This window comes from Channa argus, chromosome 24 (assembly GCF_033026475.1).
Source record: "Channa argus isolate prfri chromosome 24, Channa argus male v1.0, whole genome shotgun sequence".
NCBI lineage: Eukaryota > Metazoa > Chordata > Actinopteri > Anabantiformes > Channidae > Channa > Channa argus.
The window spans coordinates 497,873-517,172 of NC_090220.1; the positions used below are offsets into that span (position 1 = coordinate 497,873).

The 19,300-nt window shown below is 39.9% G+C and overlaps 1 protein-coding gene across 2 annotated transcripts; it reads right to left on the minus strand.

Moving 5' to 3' along the window:
* Positions 1–1,437: 1,437 nt before the first annotated feature.
* phldb2a (pleckstrin homology-like domain, family B, member 2a) lies at positions 1,438–17,990 on the minus strand. 2 transcript variants are annotated; one of them, XM_067494022.1, is made up of 18 exons: positions 17,801–17,990; positions 15,899–15,938; positions 15,680–15,804; positions 13,916–14,883; positions 10,768–11,100; positions 9,329–9,463; positions 9,097–9,234; positions 7,541–7,687; positions 6,556–6,666; positions 6,388–6,477; positions 6,167–6,301; positions 5,637–5,736; positions 4,985–5,180; positions 4,751–4,841; positions 4,516–4,662; positions 3,820–4,039; positions 3,634–3,719; positions 1,438–3,410 (listed from the first exon to the last, which is right to left on the minus strand). In XM_067494022.1, exons 3-18 carry the CDS (start codon positions 15,732–15,734, stop codon positions 3,270–3,272), a joined length of 3,093 nt encoding a protein of 1,030 aa, XP_067350123.1. In that variant the 5' UTR covers positions 15,735–15,804; positions 15,899–15,938; positions 17,801–17,990; the 3' UTR covers positions 1,438–3,269. The 2 variants fall into 2 exon arrangements, with proteins under 2 accessions (XP_067350123.1, XP_067350122.1); XM_067494021.1 differs by having other exon boundaries at positions 6,167–6,304; positions 17,801–17,989.
* Between the last annotated feature and the right edge of the window lie 1,310 nt (positions 17,991–19,300).

Genomic DNA, 19,300 nt, shown 5'->3' on the forward strand with positions numbered 1-19,300 from the left:
AGTGAAGCCGCCAATTTCTATAGTGTGAATGTGTTTGTGTCTGCTTCTGCCTCTGGAGAGACAACGTGCCTCTTTAGAACCTAATTTAGCATGCTTCGTTCTGTGTTTCCATGCCAACCCCACTAGGTCAACCAATGAATAACTGAGGGTGTCAGTGGGAGGTGTTTATAAACCCGAATGCCTTAATGAGCACCACTTATGGGGTGTACATGCTAACTTACAGGTATTACTTAATCCATAGTTTTCACAGAACGATTTACCCTATTATCAGTTTATTTTAAAAGGCATTTGCATCGACCTAGAGTGTGCAACTCACAAATTAATAAACCAGTTGTGAGATGTACATAAAAGTACTATACTTAGGTACACATCTGATTTATACTCTATTGTTTTTGCTTGACTATCAATGAGTATCAATTTCCTGCGATATTACACTTCTTCCTTACCACAAATCAGAGATTAATGTAATGCAGGAAAATACTTTTTACTCCAATTCATGTATAGTATGTGACCAGTGACTTTGCAAATTGAGGTTTATAAAAATACAAAGGAAACTAACCAACAATATTTTGGTCAAATAATCAAGCAGACAGACAATTCACTGATTTAATCAGTTTGAAATCAATTAAGTCATTTTTCATGTAAAAATGCCACACATTTCGTACTTCCCGCTTCTCAAATGTATCCATTTGCTCTTTTTCATTTTATTTATTTAAATGAGATGTAAATAAGTGTGTTTCATTGTTGTTGTTTACAAAGCAAATCACTTTAGAAATTATTTCCTTAATCATAGATATAGTACCAGTATCTTCAGTTACTTGTGCATTTTTCTGCATAATGAGTATTTTGACTTTAAAGACTTTGAATACTGGTATTTTCCTGACTATACTTAAGTAACATCAATAGTTTTATAGTTTACAAAGCAGCTCTACTTTTACTTAAGTAAAGTATGAACATAATACTTCCTCTGCGACTTAAATGAATGTAGATTCAGAAAAAGAGGCAGAAGGCAGAAGACACCATTCTTATACATCTACAAATACCATAGCTACAATCTTTTCTTTTAAATATGCTGTTAAAAAGCTCCAAAGCTTGCAGAGATTTACAGCTCTTATTTCAGCTCTAGATACTAATAAATGATGTTTTAAATTTTTTGAGACATTACAGATAATTTTCAAATACATAAGAGAAGCTCATGAATTATTATAAATGCTACACTGATAGTTGTATTGTCATGGCTACTACTACCTCTTCAAACAGAGTGAATACAAATATTTAGCTGAACCGCCTTAGAGGGGCATTGTGCAACTTCATCTGTTCCTATAGGAAAATAGATGTCAATGGGAGAAAGAAAAAACCCTATTGGCTTGCAAATAGCTCTGATTAAATGCTACAAGATACAAAGTAATATTCGGTTATAAATGAGCACTTACCCAATTTTGTATAACACGTTCAGGGTTTTATTGTCAAAATACAGTATAAAGTATATGTTAATCGCAGAAACCATAACATTTAGGATTACTAATTAAAATTATTTATTCAGGAGACATGTTGAGTATAAAAACCTATAGCAAAGTGTCAACTACAATCACAATTGTTCATACAATATACAAAATATAAAATATTAAATGCAATCAGTATAAATATGTTAATGTGGTAATTTGTTCGCTTTCAAGGCTTCTGACTGATACAGTGATCAACAGTTTGGGGATGAGATGTTTATATCTGTTCACTGAGAAACATCCAGCAAGACCAACAACTCATCAGTAACACCATCAGCTCTGCAGCTGGATGTGCACTCTGCAGGACTGACTAAGCCAATGCTGAACCAAAACCAGACAAATAGTGAGCCCTTGAGTCTGTAACACAACAGCTGGTCACTCAGTGTTGAAGGGAGCTCAAAGACAGTAAGACTGTTGGAAATAGTCAAAAAAAATATATGTTAATTTTGTTTTTATAAACTTAATGATTGCTGTTTTCCTTTTGAAAAGCAAATCTCAAGCGTTATATATGCACTTATAAATGCACAGATCTGATGTATAAGGAAACTGTGATCACAGAGGCTGCACTCTGAGGGTATGGGGCGACCAGCCAGAGAATTACGTCATTTTTGTGCAATAATGCTGCACTGACGACCTCTGCTGGTGAGGAACCATAATCAAACATTAGTGTAAGGGACATGATGAGGATTATGCAGTGCATATAGCATCACAGCTTCACAACATGGCCTCTTCATTTCAGACCAGCAGCTACAGGAAGCAGTCATGTCTACCACTGCACGGTGGTAAGTATGGAAAATGCGATTTACCACAGTGATTTGGGCAAATGTGCCAACAATTACAAATAATTACTGATAATAAAATGTAAAATATGGCTATAGTTATTTAGCTAACCTTTATAAGGGCTGTTCCCATGTAAGAAGCCAAAAGAACAAATAAAAGCAATAAAAGAGAGATATATCTGGTGTAAAAGAGCACAGATGTGGACATTTAGCCCTGCTTTAAATAAGCAAACAAGACCAGCTCATGCTGTAGTCTGACAGCAGCAATTAAAAAGCAGTAAAATAAGACACACATTTGGATATTAATGATATTACAGAAATAATAAATCTGAGTTAACATAAAAATGTAAATTTTTGCAGGCAAAAATACAGAAAAAAATATATTGAAATACTAAAAAGGTGCGGTCAGACAGGAAATACAGAGAGAATGGAAAGAAAGAGAGGGCAGAAAAACAGACGTGGCCCCACAACATAACCCCCACTCTGTTTGCATTGCAGAAGGCTACAGTTTATAAAAAGTTATATACTGTAAACATATATGCGTGCGTTACAGAGAAGCAGCATCTGCGTGTACTGTTGATTGGCAGTGAAGCAGTTGTTGATCTAAACATTTCTAAACAGCTTAACAACTTCCCTGATTATGTTTTTTAATGGAAAACAACTGAACTTCTTGGGGCAGTGGGGACAGACAGAGATTTTAGTGAAATATAGAGAAAAACGGCTTTAGTCATGACACATATTAGAAAAGAAACTACATAGCTTAATCATGAACCCTGTATATCAGTTCCTTTGATACATGATTACATTCTAAAGTCTGTTTCTGAATATATGTAAACACAAGTTCAGTTTGTGCTGATCTTATGAGCATCCATGTGATCTCTACACAATGCAGATACTGTACGACTACGTTGATAACACTGATAAAGAGTGCTGTGAATTTCTGTACCAAACACATTTGGTGGCAGGGACCCTAATCTGCTGGGCTCAGTTAGACCATGAAGTGCATGTGTCCTTCAGCACCCGTAACAATCACATCCATCCAGATACGCATGGCCTCAGGAGATGGAGCCACCATGTAGTACACACGATCGTGGGTCTTTACACTGAAGGTCAGTGAGGGGTTGGGGCTCTGGGTAGTGAATGTAGTTTTGGAAAAAGGCAAAAAAAGAACGAATACAAATAAGAGGGATAAGGAGATACATGTGTGGGAGGGGAAAAGACAATTGGAGACAGAAAAGCAGAGAATAAATGCATCAACAATATTTTTAAAAATGGGGCACGTGCTGTGATCTGTGTAAAGCCAAAGGATAAATATCATAAACAAGCACACACATGCACTTAAACTGACTCACTTTGTGTGCATTCTTTAAGTGGTCGTAGTACACCTCTTCTATGGCTTGAAAGTAAATGACTCCTTTCATCTTCGTCTCATGTTTGTCTGCAGCAGAGAACATAAACAGAACTGGTAATGGAGCCACAACCATGGGATCAAAGCCGCTTCTCACCATCTGAGGCTTCCTGGCATTTTTAAAACTCACCAGCGTAGTAGGTGAGCGTCCTGCGATTCTGGTCGAAGACAAACCAGCGTTTCTTCCATGTTTTGATTTTCCCGCCCATTTTGACCAGGAAGCCTCGGCAGGTTTTGTCAGTGATGGCCAGATGAAAGCAGGCATCTGGGTTGTGTCCAGCTGCCTCAATGTGACCATGAAGATCAAAGTCATCTTTCCTTACAGGGAAATAGCGCGTCAACAACCGGTTCTATGGAAACAAGCGATAGAATTAGAAAAGAGATGTAAACAGCATAGGTTACTTTGTTCAGTCGTCAACCACTTCTCCAGGACCTGTGATTAGGGCTGTGCAGTATTGTATTAAATATTGTATATCATCAGTAATAGCTTTCTATGGCAATAATTTGTCATGTTGTGAGACTGACTATAAATCTGCATGACCTTGTGTTGCATACATACCAATTAGGAGCTATGAACAGAACAAGCATGGTAGAAGAAAAAGTCTGAAGAAGAAATAATTCTAAAAAAAAAGGGGGCCTCTGTCCTTTGGAAATAGTTTGGTCACATTCAAATATGAATCAAGTATTAATGATTTGCAAGTTGTGTCAGAAAGCCGAACCAACAAGCCTGAGCCAACAATTTAAATTTGTTCCATAATAATCATTATCAACCAATAAAAAAAGGATTATGACAATAAGACTTTTGTTCCATATCTCCCAGCCCTACCTGTGATCTTTGTTTCTCTCTGAGCTTCACCTCTCTCTCTACGAGTTTCTGTCTCCTGTTTGTTTCCTCCTGCAGTCGTTTCTCAAGTTCCTCCCTTCTTCTTCGCTCCTCCTCCAGAGCCTGTCTACGCATCTCCATCTCTCGCTCCTGGACATGCCACAAATGATACATTTATACATCTTTCAGTCAACACACACATCCTTATATACAGTTCAGGTAAGGTTTGATAGATTACCCTGTGCTCAAGCAGTCTCTGTTTCTCAGCCTGAGCTTCTCGGAGTAAACGCTCCATTTCCTCAATCTTCACCATATTGGACATACTAGCACTGATGAAAAATGGAAAACACAAGTTGGCCACAAGAAGATACATATATCATATCCATCGAGACCATAAATAGTGACTCTTTAAGCCCTTGCTTTTTTTGTCTTCTTAACTTCCTAAAGTACAACTCCGTAGCTTGTCTCTAACCTGGAGATATTATCCGGGGAGCAGGCAGAGAAGCTGGTTTCCAGGCTGTCAGAGCTGTCCACACTGACAGTATCTGAGGCCTGACTGTTGTCTGGGTAAGCAAAGGAATCCAGGAACATGGTGGCATCCGACTCCATCCTGCCACAAAAATCACTTCTCCTCTGTCTTTCTTCATTCATGTTTGCATGGCTGTTGCCTGCTTACAGAAGAGAATGTAATATAAAAGCTGGAAATAATCTCAGGTCGCATCATCTAACGATAAAGTGCCAAAATCACAGCAACATGGCTCCAATGCTTGAAATAGACGACCAATTGCCAGTTGGACATTTTTGCAGTAACAGAAATCCATCAAGCTAAAAACAGATACATGCATTTATTTTGATGGACTGTGATGTAAAAGGTGAACAGATCTAACATTGCAAGGCAACACTGTATGTTTACTGCAGCACATAAAACAGATACAGTTCATAAATGAGGGATTAGGACGACTGCCTTATCCAACAAAGATATTTAACACGTTTTTCCATGTTTTAAACATGCTGTGCAAACATGTAATTCCCCTCAAAAATCACAACTTCCTAATTTGAGATGACCACTGTACACACACTGTACACAGAAGATGTGATGCAGACAATCTGGTGCCCTGACTCACTCTTGGGCAGGCGGCGTGTGTTCAGATCCCGGGAGGAGAAGCTGAACCCCTGTGGGATGACGCTGCCACAGCTGGAGCTTTGGGACAAAGGCAGGTGAGCCTGAGGAGGAATTGTCAGCGCACAGCAACTGGTCAGACCCACACACTAAAGCCTTTACACAACACAGACTTCTCTCATTTGCAAAGTACTTCATGAGCTTTATGGGTGTTGCAATCTGAGAATTCCTGTTTGGGTGGGTCATTCTCTAAGGACAAAATGTTCAAATGTTTGTAGATACAAATAATGAGGGCAATGAAATCCCCTTGTCTATGGTCCAGAGTCAGAATAAGCACTATTTGAAAAAGATTTTGAGTTTTAAAAAGTTTTGTTCAAATATGACAAGATTCAGCTTTGTAATCTGGATTGTTCCTGCTGTAAGAACTATTCCATAAGTATTAGTGTGAAAACACATCAGATTGGAATCAGTTTAAGTATATGGTATCAAACTTATAATATTTGCTTGGGTTACTTATCAAGAAAAGCTATGGACCTTGGGGGGAAGACTGCGTCCAACAGCTCTGCCGTATGATGTTAGGAGCTGCTGGCTCCTCTTATGAGGTAGGCTGTCACTTGGGTGCGAAGAGTTTTCTTTGCCGCTCCTTCGCCTTTCCTTCAGAGAGCACAACTGCTGCAGAGATCACAAAAGCCAGAAGATAAATCAGGAACACGTTGCTGGTAGAAAGTGTTACTGCAGAGGGAACTGACTCCTACCTCTTTCATTGCTACAGCGTTGTTAGTGAAGGTCTGCCCCTCAGACAACTCTGCATACTTTCCTTCCAGTGATGCCAGTTTCTCTCTCTCCTGTAGATTTAGAAACTTCCAGTAAATAAAATGAGAATACAATCCCCAACATCAGCCGTGCAAAGAATTTTTTTTAACCTTCTGAAGCATGACGAGCAAGTTGCTTTTCTCTCTTCGGAAGTTCTCTCTTTCTTGCTGAGCTTGTAAGGTGATCTGTGTGGACTGTTTCTTCAAGGTCATGACTCTTTCCTATGCAATATTACAAACCGCAAATTATCACTTTATGATAACTGGAAACATTGACAGAATATAAAGCAAAGTAATGCTTTGCCATCATCAGATACTGCAGACGTGTTTGAAGCAGAAGCAGAGCAAACCTACTTTAATGTAACATCTTCACCCCCTTTCTGCCCCTTCTCTATTATTTTATCTATGACTGAAAAAAGCATGTATTCTTCACGTTTCTTTAGTATTTTCATGCTTACCATTGTTGGCTTTGTTGTTGCTTGTAATTAGTTCATGCTTTGTGCTGCAAATCTCACATTTTTTTCATGCACAGCCTGTAGTAGGATTAATGACAATAAACCACAATGTAGTGACTGAAAACAATCAAGAAAAAAAACTAGAAAGCGTAAAAAACGTTAACAGTGTGAGTTGTGCTTGTTTTTATAGGTTTGGGGGTTGAAACAACACATTATACAAACTTGACTTAAACTTAATAATCCAATATATTGTGATTATACAACGCTATAGTTCTAACATGTAATAATTTGACATAACAATAACTTTTATGTTAAAAAGTTATCAACTTGCAAAACAAAAATCACTATATAAGTTATGTTCTCCTACAAGTTTGTGTCACTAAGGAGTCCACTAAATATTAATAGTAAAGGGGTAGTTTAAGACATATTTCAGATCGTTAATGAAGCTGATAATGTGTATTCCTTTAAAATGCTCCAAAAAACCCATAGCTCCCTCTGTACTGTAGGTTTTTCTAAAATGAAACCTCTCCGAATGATGCAGGGCCAGCGGTAACTGCAGCATCATACATGCACTACCTTCTACATATGCACACACACACACACACACACACACACACACTAAGACATTTCAGTCACTGTACCTTGCGTGTGACAGTAAGACGCTGACACTCAGCAATCTCTCGCAGCAGCTCCTGGCTTTTATTCTCTTTTTCCTCATCCTGAATAATTTCTCTCTCCAGTTTCTGAAACTCCAAATCCTCCAAGCTTTTGGTTTGCTCCTCGGCTTCCTGTTAACACCCAAGACACACAGACATCCAATGCCCTAAATAGAAGGCAAAAGTCTCTGAATAGATGAGAATTAAAGAACATGGAATAAACTATAACTAGGACAGTGTTTAACACTTATTCAGATTTAGAATTTAAGCATTTGCTGATAGTCTACTTTAGGGAAATAAAGAATTCATGCTATTTTGGTCACATTTAATTTCTTTTCATATGATCTGGTACATTTTCATTTATAAGGCCCTACTGGATAAACCACCTTATTATATCAGATCTATGTTTGTTCCTGTGTGATATTCATACAAACTGAGATCTACCAACCAGCTTGGTTTAAAGGTCCCAGCTGTGAGAACTGAAGCTGGTAGAAAATGTTTAGCATTTTTTGCTCCTTTTTTGGAACGATTTTCAGACTTTTTCATTTCGTTATCCTCTTTTAAACAGAAATTAACTCCAATTTACACCCCGTCCTCCTCTTGTCTTTAGAGATTGTTATTATTTTTTTTTGTCCTGTCTTTTGTGTTTGATTTTTTGTCTTTTTTGCTTTTTACTTTATTGTCCTTTATTTTTGTCTTAATAGTTATGTGATTCAAAATTTCTTATTTAAACTTGCCACCTTCTTGGCCAGGTCACCATTGAAAAAGAGATTATATTATCTCAACTGTTGTATACCTGGTTAAATAAAGGTTAAATAAAATAAAAAACTGAGGTTTCAGGTGAGTTTATTCTGGCTCAAAACTGCGATTCAGATGAGCTGTTGATTAATTTTTACACATTTAACTACTTAGCTCGACCCATCTCAAATGTGGGATATCGGGGCTGAAACTGAAGTTTTGAATAGACAGGAAGTAAAGGAATTAGGGTCAAGGAGGAAAAGAAAGGCAAAAAAAGAAAGACATGGGTGAAAAATAAGAAATTAAGTGTTTTCTCTGACTTTTGCAGACTGCAGAAGTACTTGTCCAGTAAAGTTGGTGTAGATATTCTGCCTAGTGGTTTATCAGAAGAAAAACTAAAAGAAATCAGCTATGCAGAAACAAAACAATTGTATTACTTTGCTTTTGCCTTTACATTTTAGGCTTTTTGTTACCTGTTGCTCATTTGCTTAGTGGTGGTTATAGAGGGGTTCTTTTAAACGGCCTTTTTGGACCTTTGGCTGCTGCTCTTGGAAACATTATTTGTTTGGTTTTAGACAAAATGCAACTGAACCCATTTGTGGAGACAGTGTGGCCGAAATGAACTGATATTTGCCGTATCTACATCATGGTCATCAAATATCAGCATTCCCTTTAAGCATTTCTGACCACTGAGCCCATAATTTCCAATGAATGACAACCAGAAAACATACAAGGTCTGATCAGATTGTGGGCAAAGAAATTATTCATAGCTTGTCAATTTAAACCATTTTATAACCTTTTACCTGAGACTTCTCTGTGTGGCTCATCTTCCCAATGCTCTGAAGCTTTTCTTTAAGTTGATCCAGAAGCTCCTTTTCCCTCTGAAGCTGACCCATCTCTGACTCATGTTCACCTTCCAGCAGAGCACACTCCACCTCCATCTATATGAACAACAGGACAGAGTAGACCACCTGCCCTTCAATTCATTTTCATTAACGAATTTACTGTGTTTTGATACTGCACTTTGCTGTTTACCTCTCGAATGGACTCCTCCATCTGATTCTCCAAGTCTTTGATTTTCTGCTCCAGCTCTTCTATGTTGTTTAAAACTTGAATCCTCTCTTCCTCTATATGAGTTACCTCCCTTTTGAGCTGCATGCTCTCCAAGGCCTGTAGTGACATCAGAAATGCATATAAATTCTTGGCACTAACTCCAGGCTTTACATTTTGTGGCGCACTCCCTACATCATAAAGTGTATTGGAGGGGAACTTACTGAAAGATTTTATAATGTGAGCATCTCCTGTCTTTTCCTTCTATACTGTAAAGTATGTTGCTAAAATAATTTGCCATTTATTCTTTTTTATACAGTATATTTGACAACAGCAGCTGCTTTTTTAACTCATCCAAAGCTGTATCACTGACAACAGGATTCTTTTCTGCTTGGTGTAATGGAAATCTCTATCAGTGCACTTCACTGCCAGCCGCGCCAAAGCACTCCCACATATTTCATCGTCTATTGGCATGTAGCAAACATTTGCTTATACTCATACATGGGTGCATTTAAGAGTGTGTTATCAGGTACTCCCCTTTAAATGAGCCGGGGGGATTTTTCATGCTCAGAGCCTTAGGTGACCAACTATTCCGGGATTTATAGTTTTCCAGATGGGTTGTGAGTACTCTGTCTTATTGCAAACACTGCTCTGAGGAATGCAAGGAGTGGAATATTTGGAGTCTGTAAACCTCACAGTGTGTCACAATTGACACACTGCAGAGGGGATGGTCTCATTTTGTGTTTGAAAATGTTGCATAAAACAAAAGTTGAATACCCATGTTGATAAGTGTTATGTTAATTTTCACATCTATCGAGCTTTAGTGCAGAGTTGAAAACATCTGGAAAAAAGGACTTCTTTGCCATGCACATACGAGTATTCTTCCACTCACACAATCACACACCCGCACACAGTTGTGCATGGATGCACACACGAATGCACAAACTTATTCTCCATGGGATAAAGTAATTTCCTGTTCCCCCCCTCCTTCTAGAGTTTAAATGGCTGAGTGCTGAAACAAAACTAGGCCTTCTCCATTAAAACCAGACACACAACTAGGTTGACACAGAGTCGGAAAAGGGCTTTTATAGAGACAGTAAGTCAGCAGAAGGAGATGGCCTCACTGAAAGCAGGAATGACTGTATTAATGTAATTAATTAATGTAATAATTAATTAATGTGCAATGTAACACAATCATTTGATGAGAGAAACATTGATGTTGTAGTAACATTAACAATGTAATGTGTTACACAACTGTGATTTCCTTGTTTATGTGTCTGAACAACCAACATAAACAGGAACTTTACAAACTGCCCACAGCACACGCTTACGGCACTTGAAAAAAGCCCAATGATTTGTAAGCTCTACCTCAGCCTTTGTTGGTCTGATGTCTTTGACAATCACTTGAAGAAGGTGAAACTTACTTTGGCTCTGTGGTGGGTGGCGGGTGAGGCTGCACTGCCCATTAGGGTGATAGCTGGTGAATGTGACCTGGCCTCTCTGTAGCTACTCTGCTGACGTTGACTGACCTGCTGCTCCTCAGACAGTTGGAAGTCTCTGGCTTTGGCCCCAAAGCAGCTCTCTGGAGCAGGGCTACTGGGAGAGTCAGAGAACACAGACTCATCATCTGACACCTGCAGCTTCTCCAACTCCTTATTGATCTTCTGCAGGTCAGAAACAGCTGAACCCAATGGCTCACTCTCCACCTGGCCCAACTCAGTACACAGGCTCAGGATGGTCTCTAGACGCTGGCATTCCTGTAGACATAGGATCCGTGGTTCAATGACAAAAGGTAAATGTGATTTTAGGAATTTAACAAAATTTTATTAAAAATCATAAACCAAAAAAACTTTCATTTAGAAAAGTATACAGACACATAATTCACAACTGTGTAGAATCTCGTTAGGCAGCAGTTTTAGCTTCAAGTCCTCCAAGGTACATCTCACCAAACTTTGCTCTTATTCTGTTCTTTCTGACAGATACTTTTGAGCTATAAACTGCAATGTTCCGGTTTTTCAACAGATGTTCTGTGGGGTTAATGTATCTGTCCTTGAAGGACACTCGAGGACAGTGAGACTTGTACTGAACTAGTCAAGCCTTGTCTTGGCTGTAGGCTTCAGGTCAATGTTGTGGCGAAACATAACCAGACTCTAACCTCAATTCTTTTTCTTGTGCTTTCAAAATCATTAAAATGCTGTTCAGAAAAGCAAGCAGTGCTTTGCCTTTTATGCACAGTGGCTTCTGTCTAGCCATTTGACCACAATGATGTTCAAGTGGCCTGAATAATGAAGTCCTGCTGAGTGATGAATTCTTCTAGCAGGTTCTCAGATCTTCAGAGAATTCTAGGAAGAGTCCCGGTGGCTCCAATCTGGTGGACTTTAATCATGTCCTAAAAACATCTCAAGATGATTAAAGATAAAACAGTAGGCATCTGACCACAATTTGCTGGGCCACAACAAAGGGTCTGAATATTTATGTCACTAAAAAGGCAACTTAGAGCAGTTGTCAATAAGTTCAATATTATGGTGAGTAAAGTGACAACAGAAGGGGGGAAATCTGACACTAAAGGCTAAACCCAAAGTCAGCAATGGAAAAAGCTCCATCACTTCAAGATCTAGACTGTGAGTGAGGAACACTGAAGAAGAAGACATCAGATATGTAAGCTGGCACCAGGACATGCAGTGATTAAATTACCACACAAATAAGAGAATTTACTCGATTTTTAAATGGTGACCAATGACAGTCGCTGGTACAGGACATTGGACTCTCTTCCTAGTACCAAGGAGTAGTCTTACTGCTGACTTTTATGTTAGCTGCAGGTGAGCCAATCATGACTGGTTGACCTATATAGAGAGCTGCAAAAAAGTCAATACGACAGGTAATAAAGGTGCGCAAAATCTTCAGGTTTTGTGGGACAAATAAACTGTTTCATTTACGTTATACGGTGGCAAAAAAGTAATTAATTTGATTAAATAGGCAAACCACTAAATTCAGGTGTAATCAGCAGCTTTTCTTGTCTTAGATCTACAGTCACATAGAAAGTGATGGCGCTGTCTACAAATTCCTGGTTTTCTGCATAAATTAGTGTGATTAGTGTGAGGGGGGTATTCAGAAGCAGCATCAGCTGAAGTGAGCCGTCCCCTCCCAAAAAGTCCACAGTTAGACATATTGTCTATAAATGGAGACGATTTGGTACTGTGGCTACTCTGCAATAAAAGTGGGCACCCAGCCAAGACTACTCTAAAGGCACAACACACAATGATTAGAGAGTTATAAATCAACCCTAGAGTAATAGCTAAAGACTAAGGATTCATTGTAGTTGTTCAGCATCTCTTTTCATGGGCCAACCATGTGCAAAACATTGAAGGGACATAGTAACCATGGCAAGACACCATGGAGGAAGCCATTGCTCTTTAAAAACAACACACCAGCATGTCTGAAGTTTGGCAGAGACCACCTTGACCCTCCACAATACTACTGGAAAAATGCCTTGTGGACAGATGAAACAAATGTAGATTTGTTTGGGAAGAACACACAGCACTACATATGGTGTAAAAACAGAAATGTGTACAGTACTACCATGAACAAATTGTCCTAATAATGATGTACTAAGGTGAATGGAGCATCATGATTTTGGGCTGCTTTGCTGCCCCTGCACCTGAACCACTTGTAAAAGTTAAGGTGAAAATGTTTATCGGGGTATCCTCCAGGATGATGCCAGCTGATTCCAGATGAAGCTGGGTGATGCAGCAGGACAATGACCCTAAACACTGAAGTAAATCTAGACAGTGGCTTTGAAGAAACAAAATCTGCTTTTAGGAGTGGCCCAGTCAGACCACAGAACTTAAGCCAATAGAGATTCTGTGCAATGATCTCAAGGGAGCTGTTCACGCCAGATGTCCTAACAATATGGCTGTTCTTAAGCAGTTCTATAAAGAAGAATTGTTAGAAATTCCTCCTGAACGTTGTGTAGGTCTAAACCAAAGATACAGGAAGTGCTTGTCTGAGGCTATTTCTCATGTACAGCAATGACATACAAGCTGATGCCTGTGCTTTATCAGCTCCAAAATATTTTATTTATTTATATTTGTGACTTTGATGAACAACACATTTCATGACAAATTTATGCAGAAAACCAAAAATTTCCAAACAGTGCCCTTACTTTTTCTTGCCTAACTGGGCTTTGTACAAAATATTGTGCTTTTTGAAAAACTGGACCTTGTATAGGATATGGGGTAGAAACTCTTAAGTGCATAAGTAACCCTTACGTTTTTTGGAATACTAGCTGATTTTGGTTTGTCTGAAGATGAATGGGATGTGACCACTTACTAGGGATACGTTCATTTTGAATAAAGTATTAGTTTTGGGAAATGGGGAGAAACTATATTTGGCAAGCACAGAGTTGGCTTCATGTGCAAAATAGCATGAAGTGAAGAACATAGCAAAATAGGTTCAAAATTATCCCGAATTTCATGGGGATCTGATTAATCGGAAGGGTTGTAAATAGGGATTTTGTTACTGAAGTGTTCAAAAAGCTGACTGACTTTTTAATTTTATAGTCTCGAAACTCACCAATCTCTGCACTTTTTGTTCCCTGAGTCGCTCATCTTTCTGGTGCTGGTGGTAGTCTCTCAGTTCTTCTTTTCCATTCAAAGAAGTAATGCTGCCCACCCTCTGTCCTGGACCTAAACCGCTCTTCCCAAAGGACAATCTCCTCTCTCCAAAGCTCAGATCTAAGCCTGTCCCATCAATATCTACGCCGAGGGAGCTCAGAGAGGCCAGACTGGCCCTCCTGGGAGTGCTGGGCATGCTAGCTGGCACTGTCACATCTGGTGGCTGCTCTAAGGAGGAGAGACTGCGCCGCTGCCCTGCAGAGCCCCCTCCTCTGTGGGAACCTACCGAGTGGCGCGATGGTAGCGACAGAGCAGGGGGGTCTGCTGCATTGTGAAGCCGTGGCAAAGAACGACTGTGCATCCCCAGGCCGTTGAGTGAGCCAGTGGAGTATTTCCTCTGCCGGGAGTCTCCTCCAGCTTTGCCCTGAGAGTAGAGCCTACGGCCCATACGTGGGCTTGATGGCACACTGGCTGCTCCACTTTTGATTCTGGGAGAACGAGGTAGAGGCTCTCCATAGGAGGAGAGCATAGAACTTCCATCTGCTGCATTAGAGAGAAGAAGACTGTCCTGTGACTGGTGGCGAGAGCGGGAGTGACGAAACAAGTTGTTAGGTCCCAGCTGGCGTTCACCCTGACGAGGTGATGGAGGCACACTGCTACTGTTCAAGTAGGAAAAGTTTCTTGAGGCAGACGAAGTGCGCTCAGTAGCACTGAGGACTGAAAGTGGCCGAGTGGACTGGGGTCCCACGGGTGACGGCACACTGAGGTACTTGCGGCTGCACTCAGCTGCCCTTAGACTGGCCTCCAGAGCACTCTTCCTTCGCTGCAGCGTCTCCATCAGTTCCTGTAGCTCTGCCTTAGAGCGGGAACCTCTCAGCAACGGCCCACCCACTGATCCACCGCTGCTGTGCTCGATCTTCACACAGTCTATGGAAAAAGAAAGTTGACGAAGCATGAAATCTTGTCTATTTTCACACCATGTAAGAGAGACAGGTTTAATGTAGCTCTTTAATAAGCTGCTCAGCTAAGAGAAATGCTATCAAGTACCATATGTGCTGAGCGGGATCAAAAGCGGGAGAGGGAAACCACTGAAGAATGTACACATACAGTTCTGAGCCCAATACAAACATTGGCTCAATCAGTAGTTAAGCTTCTTCTAAAAATGGAAGAAGGCAAGGCAAGCCAGAATACATCGTACTTGAACTGCAATAGAAAGCCCGGGGACATCTAAATATCTCAGAAAGAAGTGTGAGGACTGTGCCCTAAGTCACATGAGCTGGATGATGAATAAATATATAGTTATAGAGTTTGTGTGACATTACAGAATGTCCACCTCCTGTACTAGTTTAGCCTAAAAACAACTTCACCATCATGATTTTTATGTTTTTTTATTCTGGGCCTTCGAAATTCAAGCTTTGTTTGTGTAAATAAAACATTTTGATTTACATGTAGATTTTAATTACAATGATTTTTGTGTAACTTGTCATAGGTCATAAGGGAAGCTGGTATCTTCCTCTTTCTGTACTTATAGCTCTAACAAAACTCTTCAGCGTGAGCTAGAACGCTCATATGGGACATAAGCTTTTAAAGCTGGATAACATGAGTTTTTTTCAACATGAGCTGAGGCACAAAGTGAGAAAAGATACAAATTAATAATAACATTACAAGATAAGAATCAAATGAGGCTCCCAGCTAACATAATTTTATTTAATGTCAAACTTACCTGAGCTGTAGCCCAGTGTGGCGACAGAACTTCTTTGAGGAAGCATGCCGTTCATCCCACTATCCTCCTTTCTCTAGTACAATCTGAAGAGGCAGGATTTAGTTGTGCCCTGTGTTCTTTGTTCCCTGAAGAAGGAACAACACATTTATTGCTATATTTCATATTTTCACAAGGACAATCAATCAATCAAACTAATCTTAACTATAAGAATTTGCTCACCCTAAACAAATCTTCCACCGAAATCAGAGCCTCTTTCAGTCTAGAAACAGATAATAGAAACATCACAGAAAGTTAAATTCCGGGCCTTGTGGTTCCTCAATCTATCCTTAAAAATTCTATACAACAATGCCTCAATTCAAGCAGATATTGCAGATGTCCAAATTTAAACGGAAAGAAAAAAACTTTCCAAAAGATGAGAGTAGGAAAACAGATCCAGAGGGAAGTTATTATGTCAGGCTGAGTGTTACCAATAAAAATCCAGTCTGAAAAGCAGCACTCTGACCCTTAATCGGCCTCTTTGCCCTAAAACCCATGAGCAGCCGTTTAAAGTATTTCTTAGAGCCCCAAACTCACGGAGGCAGCAGCCAAAGTTAGAAGAGCTGATATTAGTCCACTGACTGAAAATTGATCACAATTTTAAACTTTTAATAACAATAACTTTTAACCAAATCTGTTATTGTTAGTCCTTTACAGTGTAAACTGCTACTTACTTTTACTTCTAACTATAATATCTCATTATATAACACTTGGACTAAGAGAGTTATTTTTGACATTTTATTGAGCAACCAACCAATCAGCTCATGAAATAGATAATTACTAGAATTATTTGTGCCAGCCCCGAGGATTTTCAGTAAAGATGTTGAGATGCCATTAGCAGAAAAGAAAAAAAGAAAGGGTTTTCTCTGTTCTAAAAGAAATAGAAACAGCAACTTAAATTATGAAATACATCTTCAGGTCCCCACACTCCAGGTCATAACTCAGAAAGTTCAGACAGAGGATTTTCTTTGTTGCAGTGATTCAACAGAGGGACTTTAAAAGTCAGATGCTACTCTTTCCTAAATGCACACACACTGTCTCACACACACAGACACGCTGCAGAGACCGAGACGGCTGGTCTAAGATTTTCTGGTCGTCCTGTCTAGAGAGAGGGCCTACAGGAAGTAGGGTATCCTTTTACACAGTCCCACAATCAATCAGCATGAGTTCATTCTCGGCCTAAGAAAAAAAGGGGGAAAAAAACCCGGCCCCGTGTCAGAGAAAGGAGTTCTTACTGCATCACCCCACCGGGGCGGGGGGGTGGGGGGGTCACAGATCATAAACACAGAGATGTAAACAGCTTGAAGAATGGGCACTGGTAAGTTGGCTTTGATTCATGTCTTAACACTGTGAAGATGATTTTTTTCACACTGCATAAGGCTCAATCTGTTGGTGCATTAACAGTCTCACTCATTGTCCAGACAAAAATGAGTGATAATGAAAAGCCAGTTATAGAAACAGCAAAAGGGGCCCGTTTAGGCTTCTCGGACCCCAATGTGACATCCTCAAATGGCCAACATTTCAAGGGGCAATAATCACTCTACAGTGTTAAACCAGATACAAGTAGCAAATATTCAAATCAGAGAAGCTGTGATTGAGTAATAGTTAACTTTACTTGCTGAAACAATCACAAACTTTTTATGGAGTAGTTATATCAACTCTGGAATGAATGCACATCTTTCACAATATTGTGATTCATTATGTCACCATCAACCTACTGCTCACCGAAACACACAAACACACACAGTGGTGTAGGGATGCAGTCAATAGTCTGAAGTCTTGCTGATAACCACTGCTGCTTTGTGTCATTTGATTATTAAAGTTAAGGAAGATAAACGACAGGACAAGAACAGCTCGAAACTTATTCAGCTTTTTACAGTTACATTTACATGAATTCATACACTTGAAGTCACACTTTAGGTAACTTTCTAACACCTTTGCATCTGGCAACATCAACGTCTGACAGAGGGGCGTAAACGAAATGTAGCCAAGCAGAGTAGTTATCATCATCAGCATCCCCGCGTCTATCGATCAGATCGCACTTATTCAAGAACTGATGTGAAACGCAAAGGAGAAAAGACAAACCTTAGTTATCTGTCCCAGTCGCATAGTTGTCACATACAGTAACGCCTGAGATGTCGGACGCGTGTTTGTGGTTTGATGAAGCCCGCTCCGTCTGTAGAAACCAGCAGAGTAAACTCTTCCCATGACAAAGGATCAGACAGGAGACTCCCTCACCCACCTCCCACCTCAACTCTCCGCTCAGACTCTCCTCCCCAGGAGAAGTGGTGGTAGTGGGGACTTTTCTGCATCAAACCGGTGACTGCCCCTCTCTGGTTAGACGAAGAACAGCAGTTATGTAGAAAAGCAAAGAAGCAAAAAGGACAGAAGGTAGAAATGAAGGACGCAGCTTGAAGTATTAGAGTGTCCAAAGACAACAGTCACAACAAGAGTTGTTGAGTTGCTGTTTAAAATCCCTATCTGTGTTTTTTATTTTTTTTTACCTCTGACCCTGGAGCAATAATCAATAATCTGCAGTATCGTGTTATCATTATTTTCCAGAGACATTCACTGAGATGTCCAGTGTATAAGTCACCCCTTCAACCTGCTGTGCCAGATGTCTGTCTGTTCAATTTGTTCAGAGGGAAATTTAGACTTTGACCAGCTTTGGCACAGACACGTTTCACCACAATGTGTGTTTTGTTTAGATGAAAAAGGCCAGAGTAGGCAGTAAAGAAAAAAAGTTAGATTGTTGTTTCAGCAGTACCAGGAGAGGGGAGTAGGCCCCATCCAATGCTGCATTTGAAACAGGGCCAACCTCACTTCCCCCTCTTGAGTGTGGGGTGCAGACAGACTCATCCTGCATTATGGATCAGATTAGTGTTTGATCCAACATCTTTAAAAGCTAGTGTTATCCGTCTCGGTACATAATGAATACATACAATGTAAAAATTAAACTAGCAAGTTCAGAGTTGAATGAATGAAAATTCACCTTGGAAAAAAATCCCCTGATTTCCCACTGAAAAAATGTAACCATCATGCCAAAAGCTCCAATTACATCATGGGGAAAGGGGGATGTGGAGTACAGCCTGGATGAGAGGATTGCTTCCAGACACAGTGCCGGGGTCTTTGTCATAAAAACTCACACTCACATACACGAGTCTGTCTGCATCTCTCTCTCTTTCTCTCTCTCTCTCTCTCTGTCTTTACAATTACAGAAAAATAACATCAGAAGGGTCTCATTTGAACACAGGGATATTTACATTTTCTTGCCCACACAAAAATCATCATACAGTGCAGAAATGTTACTCCACTGCTGCATGTGCGTGTGCATTTTTTACAACTATAGACTGAAACCATGTGTAGTGTGGCCCTTGGTGAGGCTGCTGAAAAAAGAAGAGAAGGAAGGAGATGGTGGGAGTGGGTGGGTGTGTGATCAACTCTGGTAATTGTTGGGAGGTCTGAGTCACAGCGTGCAAAGTCTCAAGCGTCTCACACAGTCACAAGGCTAAAGTCAATAAACAAATTTTGGAGTTTAAATGTGGGTTAAGGTTGTTTTTCTCAAATAGGCTCTATCTGTAGTAA

Excerpts from the sequence above, each read along its gene's own strand:
- phldb2a (XM_067494021.1), bottom strand. The coding sequence starts at position 15,734 with ATGAACGGCATGCTTCCTCAAAGAAGTTCTGTCGCCACACTGGGCTAC. Across the intron at positions 14,884-15,679 it reads CACACTGGGCTACAGCTCAG|ACTGTGTGAAGATCGAGCAC; the intron begins GTAAGTTTGACA and ends CTTTTTCCATAG. Across the intron at positions 4,040-4,515 it reads GAGAGAAACAAAGATCACAG|AACCGGTTGTTGACGCGCTA; the intron begins GTAGGGCTGGGA and ends TTGTTTCCATAG.